This window comes from Panthera leo, chromosome A1 (genome assembly GCF_018350215.1).
Source record: "Panthera leo isolate Ple1 chromosome A1, P.leo_Ple1_pat1.1, whole genome shotgun sequence".
Classification (NCBI taxonomy): domain Eukaryota; kingdom Metazoa; phylum Chordata; class Mammalia; order Carnivora; family Felidae; genus Panthera; species Panthera leo.
In genome coordinates, this window is record NC_056679.1 from 11,148,807 (window position 1) to 11,168,158 (window position 19,352).

Below are 19,352 nucleotides of genomic sequence, written 5' to 3' on the forward strand. Positions count from 1 at the left end.
TGGGAGTGCTGTTTGCTTGTCTTTTAAAATCTATTTAGGTGTATTTTGTTTCTTTCTTAAGTTTACAGTTTCTATTCTATGTTTTTGATCACCTTAAACGTACATTTTTTGTGTGTCTTCTTTTATTTTTTATTTTTTTAATGATTATTTATTTTGAGAGAGAAGGAGAGAGAGAGAGAGAGAGAGAGAGAGAAGGTGAGTGGAGGAGGGACAGAGAGAAAGGGAGAGAAGGAATCCCAAGCAGGCTCCATGCTGCCAGCACAGAGCCCAACTTGGGGCTTGATCCTATGAACTGTGAAATATGACCTGAGCCAAAATCAAGAGTAGGATACTTAACAGACTGAGCCACCTAGACACCTCTGTGTCCTCTTTAGATTAGTCCCAGAGTTATCATTATCTGGGGCCAAATATTATGTTGGCTTGGGAGTTTATGTATCTAGAAGGTGATAAAAGCAAACCCCAAACTCATGTAGTACTTGGGACTATGATTTCAAATTCTCAGGGAAGGTGTTGTTGTTGTTGTTGTTGTTGTTGTTGTTACCCAGAATCCAGGCGGGGACTGCCGGAACATCTTTTCATCTTCCTGTGCCAGTGGATAGATTTTCCCCTGCCCATTGTTTCATTGCTTAGAACTAGACTTAAGTGTCTTATTTCCAATGTCCCACCTCTCAAAGGCCCACAGCTTTGTTTCCTGTCCCCAAGTAGACAACAAAAAAGGCCTGTAGGCTAATGAGACCAGTAATCCTCTCCCAGGACAGCTACCATGTCACCTCATAACTTCTTGCTTTTAATTTCCCTTCTCATTTCTTGTGTACTTACTTCGGCATTTTGAAAGAATCATAAATTTCACTCATCATTTCCAAGTACTTATATAGCATGTGAGATTTTGAGTTTTCTTACTCCACTTTCCTGCCAGTCTTCTGCTGGATTCTTGGTTTGCTTCTCATGCAGATGAGGGTGGGCCTTTGCACTGTGAGGTTCATGTGCATGCAGAAGTTCCCATGGCAAGGTTGGTGGGGGCGGGGGGGGGGGGTTGCAAAATGAGTAAAACAAAGAGTTGAAAGACTGTCGCCAATTCTTTCTCTTCTGATCCTATCTGATGAATCTTCCCTAAGTACAACCCTGGGCCTTTAATTTTCTTGGTCGAAACCTTCATTTCACACCCTTTCACTCTTTGAAAGACCACCTGTCTTTCTTCCCCCCTCCACCTCTATGAACCCATGTTTCACTTCTGTGCTTCTCTGCCTCCTTCCTAGATGGCCACTGATCTCTTCCTCCTGGCTGTCTTTCATCCCATCTTTCCAGGTCCCACCTGGGGTACTTCTCAGTACCTCGTCATCAAAAAGGTTTACTTGGTTTCTTTCCTGCTGACTCCATACAACTGTGCAAATGTGGATATACACACCTATAAATCTCTGTCTGAAGCACTGTATCATTCTCTCATGCAAACTGCACTGTCTTTATTGAAATAGAATACTAAAGTAGGCCAGAATAGAAAATATTAGAGTATGGTATAGGTATGAAGGGTAAATATTGCTTAACAAAAATTTGAGTCATGTGTATGTATACCAGCCCATAATGTAAATGTATATGTATGTATATTTTTATGGCGGGTGGATGGGGGATACAGATTTTGTAAAGTTAAACATTATGCTAGTCAGTAAGTTCCTTAGAGGCAATAATTGTGTCTGATTCATCTTTACATACACACACACACACACACACACACACACACACACACACACAGCAGGTCCCCATATCTAGGACTCTGCTTTATATACAGTAGACAGTAAATAGTTTTTGAATAAATGAATGAGTGTATGAATAAGTGAATGGATAGATGGGTGAATAGATAGAAAAGTTAATATAGTAGCTTAAAAGGAATGTCTTTGTAAGAACCTGTGCTTCTCAGGGTCATTTTGCCAACCTCTAAACTGATAATAATGGATTTTGTTTTGTCCTTTGTACTCCTTAGCAGGTGATACCCTCAAATCTGCTAAGTATAACTAACACTGATTCTCAGCCTTCTGCCTTGGGGCATCTAAGGATACCTCATTTTTCATTGATATGGTCACCTGCTTCACCTTAGCAATATGTGAAGAGGAGAGGTGGGTTGACTCTTAGCAGTTGGACACAGTCTCAGAATATATATTCTCATTATCTAGGAGTCTCTCCATTTATATAGCATCTGTCACTGTAGTCACAGGCAATTACCTTCTCAATAAACTCTTCCAAAAACAAGACTCTCCAGCTTTTCAAAAGCAAAAGCACCCATAATCTTGACTTTGTTTATTTAATGGACAAGAGTGGATAAAGTCAAAGACAAAACAACTTTTCATTCAGTCTGATCTGAATTTGAATCTTGATTCAACCTCTTTAGTGTCATGTGGCCTGGAGCCAGTCAATCTCCCTTTTTTATCATTTGCAAAATTCGAGTAATGTGATGTACTCCTAGCACATAGAACAGTCGAGAGGGTTAGAGGGAATGTGTGGAGCTCCTGGTGTAATCCTTAGCATCCGCTAAGTGCTCAGTCATCACCATCATCATTGAAGAACTTGTATCAACCAACCAAATCTTCTGGTATATTTCTTTGGCGGCCAGCCTGCTACTTCCTCACTGTGTTCATTCCAAAGGAATAGAGGGGGAGCCTGGGTGGCTTAGTGGGTTGAGCATCCAACTCTTAATTTCAGCTCAGGTCATGATCTCATGGTTCATGAGATCAAGCCCCATGTTGGACTCTGTGCTGAGCCTGTTTGGGGGTCTCTTTATCCCTCTCTCTTCCCCTCCCCTGCTCATGTGCGCTCTCTCGCTCTCTCTCTTTCAAAATAAATAAACATTTTTTAAAAAGGAATAGATGCTTCAGCAGAGTGATTCGATGCCTGCTGTTGGCCATTCACTGTTACTATCAGATGGTTGTCCTAAAATCTTCCATGGCTATGAGAGGACAACCAAAGCTGGTTTAAGCAGACCTGGTCTGGATCCTTTAGGGACTTGTACTCTGGGAGGCGACAGAAGCAAACAAAGAAAGTATACAAGAGAAGACAGCACCCCACTATCTCACTGTGTCTCTAGAAAAATACTGGAGGCTTACTTGGATATAAATTGCGAAAACCTAGAAAATGAAATCAGGGATTTGAGCTGAGCCTACACAGAATGGTTTTCAAAAGCTTTCCGAGAGGAAAACGTACTGAGTTCTTGAGGGTCGGGGTCTCAGAAACAAGTAGGAACATCATCGTGCCAGGCCACACTGTGAAGCCAGTGGCCCAAATTGGGAAAGGCTGGATTAGTCAACGAAGTAAAGCAAGTTCAGAAAATTTCAAGAACTTTCTTTTTCCCATTCATGTGTTTACATTTATTGCAAACCTCAGAGAGAGAACGATCTAATTTTCTTAAAGTTAGTCGTCAGTTCAAACTGATTTTCTTCCCCTCCTCCCCACCGCATTTTATTGAGATATCATTGACATATATAACATTGTATTAGTTTTAGGTGAATTCATTTTAGGCAAATTGGTATTAGTTTTAGGTGTATAACATATGATTTGATATATGTGTATATTGCAAAATGATCACCACGATAGGTGTAGTAACAACCATCACCACGCAGTTACAAAGATTTTTCCTAGCAATGAGAACTATTAAGATCTACCTTGGTAGCAACTTTTAAATCTACAATACGTGTTGTTACTACAGTTGCCGTGCTGTACATGACATCCCCAGGACTTAGTTACATTATAACTGGAAGTTCAAGAATTTTCAACCACACTTCTCAGGCTGCCTCTTTCGTCCACTCTCCTCCCTCTAATTTGGCCAACAGACAAGAAACTTGATTTTTTTATCGCAGCCCTGTTGCCAGCCTATGCCTCCAACAAAGCATTTAAATGCGATCCCTCATTGTTGTCTCCTCTATGAAATGTTAACAATCAGGTGCAGTTTTAGCTCTAATGTATATAATAAATGAAATACAAGCATCAATTATTCACATCTCTGGATGCATTAAGTGAATCCACTCTGGTTTAAGCTTCTGGTATCCTTGCAAGGAGATTCAGGGGAAACTAAATTGGATATTGGGCTGGGGGTTTCATCTAGATCTGTGGTCTATCGGCATAAAATGTCAACAAAAAGAACAAGAAATTCTCATTTTCCCAAGACTTACTCAGAGAGCAAGTAATTTATTCTCAACTTTGAAACCTGGAAAAGGGAAAAAAACACACCTAACTTTCATCCTGTCCTCTAGCAGAGCCTGGGGCTGAGCAAGAGGGCAGTGCTCGCCTTCCCCCCACGTTCTGATATTTCAAAACGTGTTTATGATAAACAGTGATGTGACAATGGGAGGGTTTATTATTGGGATTGCTTGAGAGCACCTGCTCGCAAAGTCGTTAACGGGCAAGATACAAGCCCGATCTTCCAGACATTATCCCTGAGTTAAGCTTGGAGCACAGGTGTGAGGTGAGAGACACTTATTCATAATGATGCTAACTGTGCTGTTCTGGAATGGAGACTTCATAACATTACATGATCTAGCAGGCTTGCCAACATAAAACAAACAAGGCAATTTCTGTTTTAATGTAAGACCAAAAGTAAACTAAAGGTAGCACAACATATCTTCTTGTTGTGCAAGTCTTTGAAGAATCCAGGATGCCAGGATTGCACCACACGTCATGAATCTGTAATGAAATATGCCTAAGACCAAGCCTGTGCGAATACCAGTCACGGCCAGCTGGCAGAAAGATGGAAAGGCCAAGCAATTAGTTAATGACAGCATTACTGCACGCTGATGTTGTTTTAGGTTCAGGCAGTAACGTCTGTTGACAAACCTTTGTTCCTTGGCCCTGTGTCTCAGGCTTCCAGCTCCTCCTGAGTGCTGATGTCACAAGGCTGGCATCAGGACAAGTCTCCGGTTAACCCTGAAGTTGAGCGGGACCTTGTCCACTGGTAGCCCACCAACAACAAACTATATGTAATGAGTTGTTGTAGCAGTTTTAGTGAATTCAGTTGTGGCTCTAAGTAATCAAGGCCTTTGGCAAGTGAAATACACATTCACCCTAGTCTCCTCTTTTGATTTTAGACCAGATACAATGAGCTAACAGACCCAGGTTAGGATATAGTCTATTTGTGGTTATAAAAGACCCTTTTTTTCACCTCTGACACATACAGAGACTGAATTCAGCCATGGTCCTCTGTTTGGCCACTTTCGATACCTGAGTTATCATCAGACTTCTCGGTATCAGAAAATATCAGATCTTTTAATCAGCAACCTTTTTGATACTTAAGAAATTTGTGAATTAGGAAATGCTGCTATACTAATGGAAGGTTAGAATGACCGCCTCTAATTAAGTATGTATCTTGATGTGGTAGATCATCATGAAACCTATTAGAATTGGTTATGTTTATAGCCTGATAGCTATTCACTAACCTTAACCGTGTGATATTTCATAATGATACTTCATCAAGCCGGTGACTTTTCGGCACTGTCTTCTATGCCTGTCTTCCTATCCTACCCAAATGTCTGTTGACTAAGGGTGTGTAAATAGCAGAACGCCAGCTTTAATGCCTCTCTGCACTGTGGATGCCAGTCAGCTTCCCAGAAGGACAACCAGCTAGTGTTTGTAGCCAAGCTCCTCTTTAAATAGAGGCCTCTCTTGCTTCAACAAATCTAATACGGGAAATATAAAGAGAATAAAAATAATTTCTAGATATAGCTCCCTATCGAGTAGAGTGATAGAATCAAATTAACGTTGTCCTGAAAGGAGACCCAGAAACCACTACTAGACACAATACTGACTCATTTTCCAAATTATAAATAAATAACGTTAAAAATAGCTATTTCTTAGCAAATCACCTCAGCCTGGTACCCCTTCCTTAATATATCAAGGCATTCACCAGAAATCTGGAAAATCACCCTAACCAGAAACAAAATAGTATTGTAGTTAAAGCTAGAGATAATTGTTGAAAGGTTTCATTTAGCTGCTGAATGAAGTGATCTTTCAGATGAGCTCACAAACTCATTTTTTTTTTGTATGCTGTTCAACTTAAAGTTTGTTTTCCTTGTTATGAATATTCTTGGAATCGTAGAGACAAAAAGCATTTCTTTTGCGGTTGTTAAGCTGGACGCTTAGCAGTGAAATGAAATTTAATGCACCATGATAGTAAAAGTTCACTTGAACCTTAGAGCAAATAAACCATATGCAAAGAATAATGAAGTAATAATAATAATAAAAAAGGTTTTTTAGTTGAACTTCATAGTATCCAATTCTGTTCATCCATTCATAAGGCCATAATTTTTATATCCAGTGACTTTATGAGAAGTTTATTAAAATTTCTTCTTGAGACCAGAAAACCAGGGAAAGGTTGTTCCTCAAGTTATTTTCGGGCTAGTTTTGTTTTTTTGTTTTTTGGATTATATGCTTCTTTTACTATTTATAGAGACTTCATTTTAATGCAAAAGATTATTTGAAAATATCCCATCATATTTTAAAGTATCAGGAAATGCCAATAATAATAAGTTCAATAAATGACATAGTAATAAGCACTGAAGGCCCATCTGTACATTCACTGTGATATATTTCTGTGTTTCCATTTAGCATTTTGACATTCCTGAAAGTGATTAACACAAGTGTAGGCAGCAGCAGTCTTTACTGTAGCATTATAGTAATTTTAATCAGCCTATGTCTTGATTTCCACAGGTCATGCTGAGGTCATTTTATTAGGTATTTTTGATCGTCACTGTTTATATCTAGTACTCTTCAGCTTGAATGATTTCGTAGAATACAGTATTCTATTTGATGGTGTTTCATGATGCCTTTGAGGATTTCTACTCAATTCGTAAATTGTAATCACATAAGTGGTGGGGGAAAGTGGAGCTGGAATGTTCTAGTAGGTTTTTCCAAGATGATTCAACAGCCATGCCCAAGAATCAAAGACAACGAAAAGTCAGATTTTGATTGATCTAAAATGTATGTATTGCTTTTGATTGAGATATATTCACAAACCATAAAATTCACTTTTTCAAAGAGGGCAGTTTAGTGAGTATTCACAAGTTGTACAGCCTTCAAACTGTCTAGTTCCAGAATATTGTCTTTTTTTTTTTTTTGAATGTTTATTGTTTGAGAGACAGAGCATGAGCAGGGGAGGGGCAGAGAGTGAGGGAGACACAGAATCCGAAGCAGGCTCCAGGCTCTGAGCTGTCAGCACAGAGCCCGACATGGGACTCAAACTCACAAACCGTGAGATCGTGACCGGAGCCGAAGTCAGACGCTTAACCGACTGAGCCATCCAGGCACCCCTAGAACTTTGTCTTTTAATAGCACTGTAAAAGATAGAGTAGGTAAGTAGGATTGGGATCTACTTATTTGTGTACTCTTCACCCCCTGGGTTTGTCTTTCATTGTACCAGAAAACCAAACCTGTTTTTTTTTTTTTTTTTTCCTTAGCTAAAGTAATTGGATCATTTAAGTTTTGACTAAGAAGCTTTATTTGGTTGTACGAAATGGGGTATGTTATGAATTTTACATAACAATAATCACGAAGAAGATGTTGCCGATGAAATTGCCTCTTTTAGCTCATGTAGAAAACAAAAATTCAAGATACTTATCCACTGCAGAACTTCAACAGAAATGAAAATGTTTCTCTCCTTGTGGCAAATTCTGGTCTGAAATGACAGCATCCCTCTTCGCTCAGGGTTCGCTCTAGCTGCTGGTTCAGATGATGGCACTGGGTGACCAAGTTCCACCCGAGAGGAGACTCGTCTGCGGCACTGAGTGAACGGGTCTCTACTCACCACTGTTAGCTTCTGACCTGTCGGTAACACCATGAGAAAGTGTGTGGCACTCACTCCTTCCCATTGAAACAGTGCTCCACACATACCAGATTGGTCAGTCAAGGTGTCCTAAAGCCACATTCCCCCAGTGACACTGGGATCTGTGTCTCACCTCATAAATATCAGCTCTGTGGCTTGATCCATACCTACTTGCCCAAGGTTTCCTGGGATTCCCAGCCAACAGAATAACATTATGAGCTTGTCCAAGGCGAACAGTGCCACGTTCATGTTCAGGATAGACACGCTATGGCAATAGAGAATGGGAACTAGGCAGTGGCTCCCATTCCTAAAGCTAAGTCATAACTGTCAGAGTTGCTTTGGTGTCCTGAAAATACAGTGCCATTCAGACAGTTCGGGGATGCTTCTCATTCATTAAGAGTTTTATTTTACATCCGCGTTGCAGTACAGTATGCATACAATAAACTGCAGGGATTTTAAGCTTACAGTTTGATGAATCTGGCAAACTTATACACGTGTCCACAGCACACAACCCAGCCGCATCCCGAGGCAGTTCCCGATGAGTTCCCTTGTGTCCTTTTTGTCATCCCGACGAGTTCCCTTGTGCCTCGCGCAGATGGACTGTAACGCCGCCCCTTGCCTCAGCAGCTACTGATCTGTGTGTAGATTCCCATTTTCTGGAATTTCATATAAATGGAAGCCATACAGTATGTACTCTTTTGGGTCTAGTTTGCTTCACTCAGCATAATGTATTTGAGACACATCCATCTTTTATTTTGTATCAGTAAGTCATTCATCTTTATTACTGAGTAGAATTCTATTCAATGTATAGACCACAGTGTGTTTAGTCACCTTTTGATGGGCACTTGGATCAACAAATAGTTTTTGAGTACCATTTTAACCAGCACAAGTCTTGATCTCCACAGATCATGCTAACAAGGTATAAACATACATTGTTTGCCAAAATTTGCAAATTTCAGTGAAGCCTATTTCTTTGCCAAGTCCAATAGTCCCAAGTACAAATCCATTATTTGAACAGTGGAGAGGAAACTTGTATATATATATACTTTATATAAAGTATATTATTTATCCTTTATATATACTTTTATAATATAAAGTATTTATGTAAAGTATATATATGCTTTATAACAATGTATAAAACATGTATGTTTTATAAGGCATTTTTGATAATAGCTTACAGATAGATACATAGATAGTATTTTTCAACTTCCAAGAACAAATGATTGATGCTATGTATTGTACAAAGAGAAATAAGACAGACCATCATTTTTTGTTTATCATGTTTCAGGCATATACTAATCTTCACATTAACCCTAGAAGGTGAGTAAAAATAATAACAGTTTGTGTTTACATAGAGTCTATGTAAAGAGTGCCAGACACTGCTCTTAATACTTGAATAATATTAACCTTCATGTCAACATCAGGAAGTAGTTACCATTACTACCCTACTTCACATAGATACAGAGGTTAAACAACTTGTCCAAAGTCAAACAGTTAGCAAGTGGTGGAACTGACATTCAACACAGACCGTCTATCCCTGGGATTCGTGTTCTTAACACCACACTCATGGTCTCCTTCATTGTTCTTCAGCGAAGCTGAAACTCAAAGATTTAATAAAACTTACCAAAGGTGGTGTAGTCAGGGCTGATGCTCTGATTCATATCCTGGTTTGATTGACTCTCAAGTCCAAGGTCTGATCTACTTAGGAAATGATATATACTTATCCATGTACATTGGTTGCAAGGAGAGAACTAGAGAATACCAGAAGAACTATTAAAGAGTGAAACTGTGCTGTCCCTTCTTATAGGAGTGAACAGGGAAAGAGTAGTGGGATAAATAAACTTTTGAAGGACAAACAGAATTTTTTGATGAGAGGTGATCTGATTGGGTCTGAGAAGGGTCTGAGATGTGAGTTTTATGTTAGTGGTGACAAAAGAAAATCAGAACGTGACTGATTTTAAGTCTCCAAGGACAGCCCTGGGGAATAGAAACATTTTAGGAGAAAGACTAGCCTATGAAGGACACACAGAAGGGGTCCCTAAAGAGTTGGGAGGAGAAAAGGCTGAAGAATGGGGTGATTCAAGTGGAAAAAAAGAGAAGCTCATTGCAGCTGAAAGATCTGAAAGAAAAGCACTGAAAAATGGTCACCAGGTTTGTCATTTGGAAAGTCACTGGGACCGCTAGAGAGAGTATTTTTAGTGTGACAGAAAAGTTAGATTGCAGGTGGTTGAAGAAAAAGAAGAGGGGAGGAAGGGAATACAGGATGTATAGACCACTCCTTGAAGAGCTAAAGATGAGAAGGGCATAGAAAGAAGACAGTGGATATGTGGTCAAGGCAGGCACTACGATGAAAAGATCTAAACATGTTGATAACTGAGAGAGCCCACAGAGAGGGGGAGGGTGACGTTGGGGGATGGGGAGCTGTCTGATGGAGCAAGGTCCCAGAGGAGGTTAGGAAAGATCCATCCACATACACTGAATGTCTACTTAATGGATGTAGCATGCACCAGTAGTGAGTGTACTGGGACCAAAAAAGTCAAAAATAGCAACAAAATAGAATGTAACCCAGAAACAGATGACAGAAGGTGGTATCTTATATTTCTTGCTATCTGCCATAGTTTCACAAAGAAAAAAAATGCCTGCTCTTTTGTTCAATTAAAATGAAAATTAACTCTGTAGCTAAGTTTAATTGAAGTTTCCTCTCTACTGTTCAAATAATGGATTTGTACTTGGGACTTTTGGACTTGGCAAAGAAATAGGCTTCACTGAAATTTGCAAAGCCAGCTGCAAATAGGACAGATTCTCTTGAGAGTTTTTAGAGATTTAGGGGTTTTTTTTGGTTTTTGTTTTTTGTGGTTTTAATTTTTTTTATTTTAGAGAGAGCGTGCATGCACGTGAGTTGGTAAGAGGGGCAGAGACAGAGAGAGAGAGAGAGAGAGAGAGAGAATCCCAAGTAGACTCCACACTTAGCACAGGGCTCAATCCCACAACACTGGGATCATGACCTGAACCAAAATCAAGAGTCAGAAGCCCAACTGACTGAGCTACCCAGCTAACCCACTTTTTTTTTTTGAGTACCAAAATAGTCTTCCAGATTTGAATCTGTCTCCATATTTCATATCATGGGGTACTACACATCACATTACTTGCTTAGTACCTTCAACTGATTTGCGATACTCCCTATATCATTCACTTGATCTGGGAATTTTTCCCCATTATTTTGGGTGAACATCAGCATATATTGTTTTATTTAAGGAGATTTATTTTAATAACTGAGTAGAATAAAGGGAAACACAGTTGTGTCCGTTTCTATAAGCACCCTCCTTCTACAAATCTCCGATTGTCCCAAGTCCTGCTCGTCAGTCTTATCGGAATGTCATGCGGTGATGTCCCTTTTTACCTGTGGACAAACCGAGGCGGATCTCAAGAGGGCTCGGTTCAACGATCCCCACAGGAAGCCAAAATGACCAGAGTGTATCTCCAGGGTGATTCAGACCCTGGGTCCCTGATTGCCCCTCGTGTAAGGGAGAGTCTTTTGAGGACAAACGGTCAGTACTCAGAACTGTGAGTTCTCTGCCTCACCCCTTAGATCTGTTTCCAAAGTTGACTCAAACCTGGAACAAATAATATCTGAAGAGAAAAATGTGTGTCAAACATAAAGATATTTTGGACCCCATTTTTCTGTAGTTCAGACTGCCTGTCGCTGTGACTGGAAGTTCTGGATGAAGTGCTGTGGGTGGCATTTCACCAGGGGAGCCCAGAGCTCCCCGCTCTGAGGGGCCGTCACCGCGCGACCGGGCAGCTCACCGCTCACCCTCCTTGTGTTCTGAAGACCGATCCAAAGTGCAGTGATTCAGTTCTGAAAATTTTTGACGACTCAGACCAGATGCGTGAATTGTAAAATTTCACTGCCGAGAGCCATCAAAACCCTGAGTCAATGATGCCAAAACACGTTCTTATAATCAAAAACTGTAGCATCAAGACTTGAGAAGTTTGGTAGTTGTTTTGTTTTGTTTTGTCTTTTTAAACATCTCACCATTAAATTAAATGGTTTCCTCTAAATTATATATTAAGAATTTAAATCCCTGTAATAATGTTAGACTTTTATTTTTTAAGAGAGAAGAGCAATTACTCCTTATAATGGTTTTTTTTTTTTTTTTTCCTACTTTCTGTAACACAGCTTTCTAGTTACACTTGGAAACTTCCAGGAAGCTAAAATTAAAGCTTAAATTGTGTTAGTGGAGTGCCCCATGCCCTGGGAAAATGGGTGGAACTTAGTTTCGGCTCCTAAACTTTATGAAAGGGGTTATGTATTTTAATCTTCTCTAATTTCAATAATAATGGTGTTAAAGGAATTTTAATACAGTAATGATTATCAGTTCTCCAGTACTCTCTGCCATTCATCTTTCAGTTCTGTGTGGTTAGGTTGGTATAATTTATCTTTATTTTACCTAAAAGTTAACTGAAGTTTACAGAGGTTAAGTAAAATTTGTATGTTTGTAAATAAAGGAGACCTAGGATTCAAATTCGAGTCTCTGACTCCAAAGCCCATGCTCTGAACTATTACATCAAACTACTATAATCACTAAAAGAGATTAAAAGAGCATCTTAAGCAAAGTTGGTGACGTGTTTAACAAATTGAATAATCTCGTATTAACTCTGGAAACATTGCTGGTTTACACAGTTATCGAAATATCTCTGAGGGCAATAGTTTGTATCATTTTAGGTTAGTGAAATGCTACTGTATGGGACACATTTGGGACTTTTTTTAGGCCAGTAAACATTCAGACGTAGAAAATGATTTATTAAATAAGCCCCTTGTATTCCACAAATAGAACACCTTTTGATACACGAGACTTTCCTAGACTTGCCCGTGTCCTGTCGTGTATGGACCGTCTTTTCTCTTAGAGCGTGGCCTAGTGAAAAAAGACTAGAAAGTAAAAATGTAGCTGGCATACACTGAAATTGTTTGGAAATTGAGGGAGAAGTCAATAGCCTTTCTCTGCCCTTTGCAGGTAGATACACACACAAAGAGCTTTCAGAGTTTATATTTTCTTAAGGGAGGGGAGGTTGGAACTTCTCAAGATGTGAGAAACAAACAGGGACCTGTCTTTTTTTATAGAAATACTTAAAACTCTTACAGGATTCTTCATGATAGGAGAAACATCCCTCTGGGGTGGGTCAGGATAGCAGTGTTCTTTGATTTCTGGGGGAGCACATTCAAAGAAAAGCCCACGGTGCAGACAGACCTGTGTCTGGCTTCTCACACAGTAGGCAAGACTATCTGTGAATGGAAAGAAATGGGGAGAGGGTCCCTTCTGCAACTCTGTCAGGAAAAGATAAAATGTTGGGTCAGTGCTAGCAAAGTAAGTTTTAAGAAGTAGCTTATACTATCTTGAAAAAGTGAGATATTGTTAAAAAAAAATTTTTAAACGATGACAGAAGTGATCCCTCAAGCTTCTCCTGGGTTTCTTTTCTTACTGAGAATTTCAACATCACTAAAGTAGAAAGACAGTAAAAAGAAACCAACTTCAGCAATTATCAACTCATAGCCAGTTTATTACACACTCCTTGCATCTCCCCCGAATAATATTTGAAGCAAATACCAGAAACCATATTATATCATCTCTGAACATTTCAGCATGTACCTTTGAAAGATACTCCTTAAAACAAAACCACAATATCATTACCACACCTAAAAACTTAACAGTAATCCCTTAACATCCTCAAAGAGCCAAAAAGTGTTAAAGTTGCCAGTGGCCTCATGAATGTCATATTTTTTAACGATTTTTTAAATCGGGATCCAGATAAGATCCACATATTGCAATCGTCTTGTTAAAAAATCAGTAGGAACCTCCGCTCCCCCCACCCGGCACCCTTTCACTCCCCCCCCCCCCCCCTTGCAACTTATTTCCTGAAAAAACACTTTTCTTTCCTTTAGTCTGGATTCTGCTGCTTGTGTCCCTTTGGCATAGTGTAGCATATTCCTCTAACTGCTGTATTTCCTAAAACCTGGACATTGCCTCTGACTTGGTCAGACTCAGGTTTGGTGGGGGGGTTTTGTTTGTTTGTTTTGGTTAAGACTATTTCATAGTGTTTGCTCTCATCAGAAGGGACTTAATGTCTAGTTTGCTCTGTCCTGTGCTGCTCACAGGCCAAGGACTCCCAGCTTTGGACCACTAAGAATTTTCAGGGATCCATCACCCCAAAGTCAAGTTTTTTCACAGTGATTTATTTTCAAAACAAATATACCATTCAATTCGACTAATGAGTTTTCAGTAAATAAGGAAAATTGTTATTAAAATACAGAATGAAGATACGTTTTTTAAAAATTTAAAAGCATACTGCTCTTACTGGGTGAAGGAGAGACCATCGTTTTGAGACTCCTCTGTCATAGCTGATTTCTGCTTGCTCTTTACCCATTGTTCATTCTGTGTTAATTTCACTTCACTACTTATTTAACGCTCTTCGAGAACCAAGATGTCTTGGATATACAAACCTTGGATTCTTAGACTTGGGATTCCATGCCGCCGGTCTCCTCCTGCAGGAGAACCTCAAACAGAAGTGTGCCTCTGCAGCTTTTCTTATGTGTGAGAGCCTTCCTGGTGTTCGCTCTGTATTCCGATGACTCTCTTCTGAGCAAGTCTCCTCTCTTCTCTCCTCTCTCCCTCCCTTCTTTCCTAACTTTCTTTGCTCTTTTTCTCTCCACTTTTTATTTAGCCTGCATGATACTGTCTTCCCCAGGTCTACTTTTAAGCCTCTTGGCACTGATAAAATCTATGTTGATGAAAAGAAATTCCTTGGGATTGGTGAAACGTGAACTTGATTTTCTGTGCCCAAAGCTGTCTTTCCAAATGCCTAGATGTATCGTCAGACATTGAACAAACCCTGTCAGTGCTTCCCAGCTATGTCCTGGGTATGAAGGGAGAGGGGGAAATTGCAACAAGGTGGAACTGCTCACAAGAATAGATGCAAACAAAGGTTCCTGTGACAACTAACAGGTGGCTCCGCGAAGGAGAACTGAGAACGGGCTTAATCTTGGAAGGAACATTTAAACTTAGTCTTCAAAGAATATGACTTCCCCCACTGCAGCAGGCTGTCTTTCAGAGAAGGTTCCCAAGATAGGGGCTCCTGAGTTATTGCAAAAGTCTACAGATCCACATGTATGCTAAGCATTATCTTTTAGTCTCCCGTATAGATGTATTCCTTTTTCTCTAATGTATGTAAAATAAATACTGTTGCTATTACAGTACAGAGCCATCTAAAAGTATCATTGAAGTCACAGTATTAGAACTCTATCGTTATGTATTTAAACAGATACTAAAATAGAAGGACTATCTGGTGTGTTTGGAGGTGTGAGTGTGTGTTTTGCAGCTGGGGAGTTCCTTGAAAAATTTTGACTTTAAAATGGGTCTTATAAAATACGGAGTGGTAATGATTGAGCAACATTGTGACTGTGCTAATTAGCACTGAATTGTACACTTAAAAATAGTTACAGTGGCATATTTCATATCATGGATATTTTGCCACAATAAAAAAGTATATTAGAAATTTGGGGGGGGCCTGGGTGGTTCAGTTGGTTAAGTGACCGACTCTTTGATTTTTGGCTCAGGTTGTGATCTCAAGGTTCGTGAGTTCAAGCCCCATGTTGGGCTCTGTGCTGGGCGTGGGGTGGGGATTTTCTCTCTCCTTCTCTCTCTGCCCCTCCCCCACCCCTCTCTCTCTTTCTCTCTCAGAATAAATAAATGTAAAAAAAAAATTTTTTTTTAACTTACAGCAAAACACACACGCACATGCAAGTAAGGGGAATCTCATAGTTGTAGAAGCTGGACGTCATCGGGTTAGGGTCTTTCTTTATTTGGCAGATGTTTAGCCATTACCAAGAAAGGCTCTGCTCTGTAACTTGAAGTGCAGAGTGTCCTGCACTTCTGGAGCTTGTGGTCCAGAGGGGATGACACTTAGCTCATCCCTCAGGCACGTGTAGTTGTATAGCGTGATTCCACACTGTGATGTGACTTTACACTATGGTGAGTGTTATGAAGAAGCGTACAGAGTTCCGCAGGCACGTAAGGTGTGGGGAGGACAGACCTGGTGTTCAGACTCCGAGAAGACTTCACCGTCTAAGTGACAGGTGCGCTGAGACTTGAATAATGGGAGAATATAGACAGCAGTCCTAAGAGGTCATTGGCTGCTCTCCCATTTCGGTCTTTTCTCCTTAATGGCAGAAACCGTGTGTTCTTCCGCATTCCACCCACAGGTAGCATTTGGGACGCCGTGAGCCCTCGGTTTCTGTTGAGTGGTGAATAAATAAAACACTGACTAGAAATGCTTATCCTGGGTTTGTTCCAAGGATGTGTGTGGGACCTGGCACCGCCAGTTTCCATTTCTTTAATTTTCGTATTTTTAATTTAATTGGTTTTACAGAGAACTTCAGATGACATTATCACCTTCACGTGTACAGGAAATGTCTCGCGATTTAATTGCGAGATTTGTCTTTTTGTACCATCAACTGCATCTGTTGCTTCTTTCATGGTTCTTCTGTGTTCTCACCTACATTTTTGTATCCACTCTCCCACCAGTGTGTTCTAGATAGCATACTTTGAAGAGGAAATGTCTGTTAGCCCGTAAGAACACAGTTTTCTCTTTACTTGAGATAAATACATATTTTGAAGCTGTGTAGTTTGCAAATGAGAACAGTTGATTCATATGGCTCATGGTAAAGCATCAGATCTCCAGGCTGAGCCCATCACGTGCGTGCATTTCTTCAAGAACAAAGACTCTGTGGTGTAGGGGTGCGGTTTGCCATCTGCCTTAGGTGCATATTATCTTTTCAGGTAGAGGAGAAGATTAGAGAAGTGAGGCAGGGAGATTATATTGATGTGGTTGACAACATGTAAATTGAGTCTTTCTAGGACATCGACGTTGGCTAAAGTGAAACTTACTATTTTTTTCATATATAACTTTTACATGGTTTCTCATCCTAAACCAAATTTTGGATCAGTATTAACTTCCACACCTAAAAAGAAAGAAAGAAATAAAGAGAGAAAGAAAGGGGGGAGGGAGGGAGGGAAGGAAGGAAGACAAAAGAAAAGAAAGAAAAAGGATAGGTAAGGATAAACGGTTATCCTTAAGATGCCCTGCTGGAAAGTCAGTTAAGGCTTCCTAATGTAAACAAAGGTGTAATGATTTTGAAAAATTATTTCTGTAGACCTTTGTCACTACCCAGATTATTTCTGCAGAGATTTGGGTGTGACATAAATCAAGTAACATGCCCCAAATTCACCAGTTACACACAGTAAATGTATTATTGGTAGGGTGTCCCTCAACACCAATCTAATGATTAGATTGTTTCTCAATCTTATTTTGTTTCTAAATCTAGGGACTTGGAATAGTGTATTACTTTCAAGTTTTTATTACATGCTAAGTCCCAGGATAGATAGTAAAATATTTCATACGAATGCCATAGTGTTTTTTTTTCTTCAACTTGTATGTCAAGTCCAGGATAGATAGTAAAATTTTTCACATGGATTCCATAGTTTTTAATTATGCAGTTTCCATTGCGAACTCCAGGCCACTTAGAGCATCAGCTTTTTAATGTTTTCCTCAAAGAGGTATATGTTAAGATGAATAGCAAGAATTGTGGTGGTAACAATCAAACACTGTATATTAAGGTGGGCAGAGCTAAGGGAGAGCTTCTCACTCATTTGAAAACTGGCACCTCTCAAGGTGCCTGGGTGGCTCAGTCAGTTAAGCATCCGACTTTGGCTCAGGTCATGATTTAATAGTTTGTGGGTTTGAGCCCCACGTAGGGCTCATGCTGACAGCTCAGAGCCTGGAGCCTGTTTTGGATTCTGTCTCCCTCTCTGTCTCCCTCTCTCTCTCTCTCTGCCCCTTCCCCGCTCACACTCTGTCTTTCTCTGTCTCTCAAAAACAAATAAACATTAAAAAGAAAACTGGCACCTCTATCCCATCATGGGAGAAATAAATTTTTAAAATTGTAACAATAATGGCACTTTTTGAATACTATTTAAGAGCATCTAATAATTACTCTTTTTCTTTCTAGGAAAAGCCATTGACAAAATCTCTACAACGTGGAGAAGATACCCAGTTTGACCAAGTATGTAATAAGTTATATGTATATATGTTATATTCTGGCTTTTATTAATTTCCAAATGCACAAAAGGCAAGGGCTGGATGCTCATTATCGATGTATTGATTAATTCCCTCAAAGAGGATACAGGGATATGATCTTAGGAGCTGTGTCCTTCAGCTTTTACAAGTAGACATTCAAAAGATGTCTATTGATTGGAATTGGAAAAAATGGAAATATGTTGGAATAATATGAATAGGCCCCCAACTGCCTATGGTTTTCTAAAGCTTTATATACCAGAATTGAAGAAACTAAGAAAAGATAAAAAAAACTTCTATTCCAAAATTTAGTAAGATGCCTCTGAATAAATGATCATCACTCTGTAGGGATCAGATCTCTGCATTAGGGCTTATCATGTTTTCATCCAGCATTTTTCTTTGAATAACTACTATTTGCTTGATACAGCCCTGCAAAATACAGAGTCTAGGACAAGTTTTAGCTCTTTTGGAATTCACAATGACGTGAAAAAAATCACCTTAACAATAATTATAAGACAAGTATGGTGACTTAGATTCCAATGGAAAAGGTGATACAGGAACAAAAACAATTTAAGACAGAATAAATACAAAGAAAGTCTTTTGAAAATAGATTGCATAGAGATTAAGGAGGGTACTTGTTGGGATGAGCACTGGGTGTGATATGTAAATGATGAATCACTAAATTCTACCCCTGAAACCAATAATACACTGTATGTTAACTAACTGGAATTTAAATAAAAACTTGAAAAAAAAAAAACGTAGGAGTAGTAAAAGGGCATCCAACTCTAAAGAGCAGGTAATAAACATAGGAAATCAGGATCTGATGATCCTGATTCAGTAACTTTAGGAAGGCTTCAGGTATGTTTAAGAATGATGGATAACTGGGCATCAGAGGAAGTGAGAGATGTGTCTGTGGCGTTTCCTAAACTTGTGCAGTTGATGACAGAGAGGACAGCACATTCTCCTTCAGAAACCTCACTTGAAGCCAGTGGCAGAGACCAAATACTGCTGGATGCATCACAGCCTCATCTAATATGGTGGGGGTTTTATTGTCTTAAGGAGAACTCAGAGAGAGTGCCCTTCCGACAGAGCTTTGTAATTGCCTTTAATGTGGAATCAGGAGGAAAATTCTCTGGTTGTTAAAGTTCAGACTTGTTTGATCCAAACCTGTAAGGATGCGTTATAAAGTTTGAATTCTGCATTTTCTATTGTGTAAGCCGTTTGCGAAGGGAGACTTGAAAACCTCGTGCTTATAGTCAGTGTCTGAGGGCTGGTGTGGTTCTGGGTTTGCACTCTGTTGCTGGTAGAGCTGGCTGTTTTCTGGAATGCTGGTGAAATGGAATATGGGCTTCATCTCTCTGTGTCTCGGAACTGTCTTCTCTTGTCGTATTGTCTTTAGTCATCACCTGGCAGGTGCCAGGCTGGTCAG

General features: G+C 39.7%; 1 protein-coding gene across 10 annotated transcripts in view; it reads left to right on the forward strand.

The window, feature by feature from the left end:
* The window catches only part of FRY (FRY microtubule binding protein), a 340,234-nt gene that overhangs the window by 131,698 nt on the left and 189,184 nt on the right, over positions 1–19,352 (forward strand). For all 10 annotated transcript variants that reach the window (XM_042948349.1, XM_042947801.1, XM_042947961.1 and 7 more), the window contains one exon: positions 17,859–17,912. In XM_042948349.1, coding sequence (XP_042804283.1) covers positions 17,859–17,912 — 54 coding nt within the window. The remainder of the gene's footprint in view (positions 1–17,858; positions 17,913–19,352) is intronic.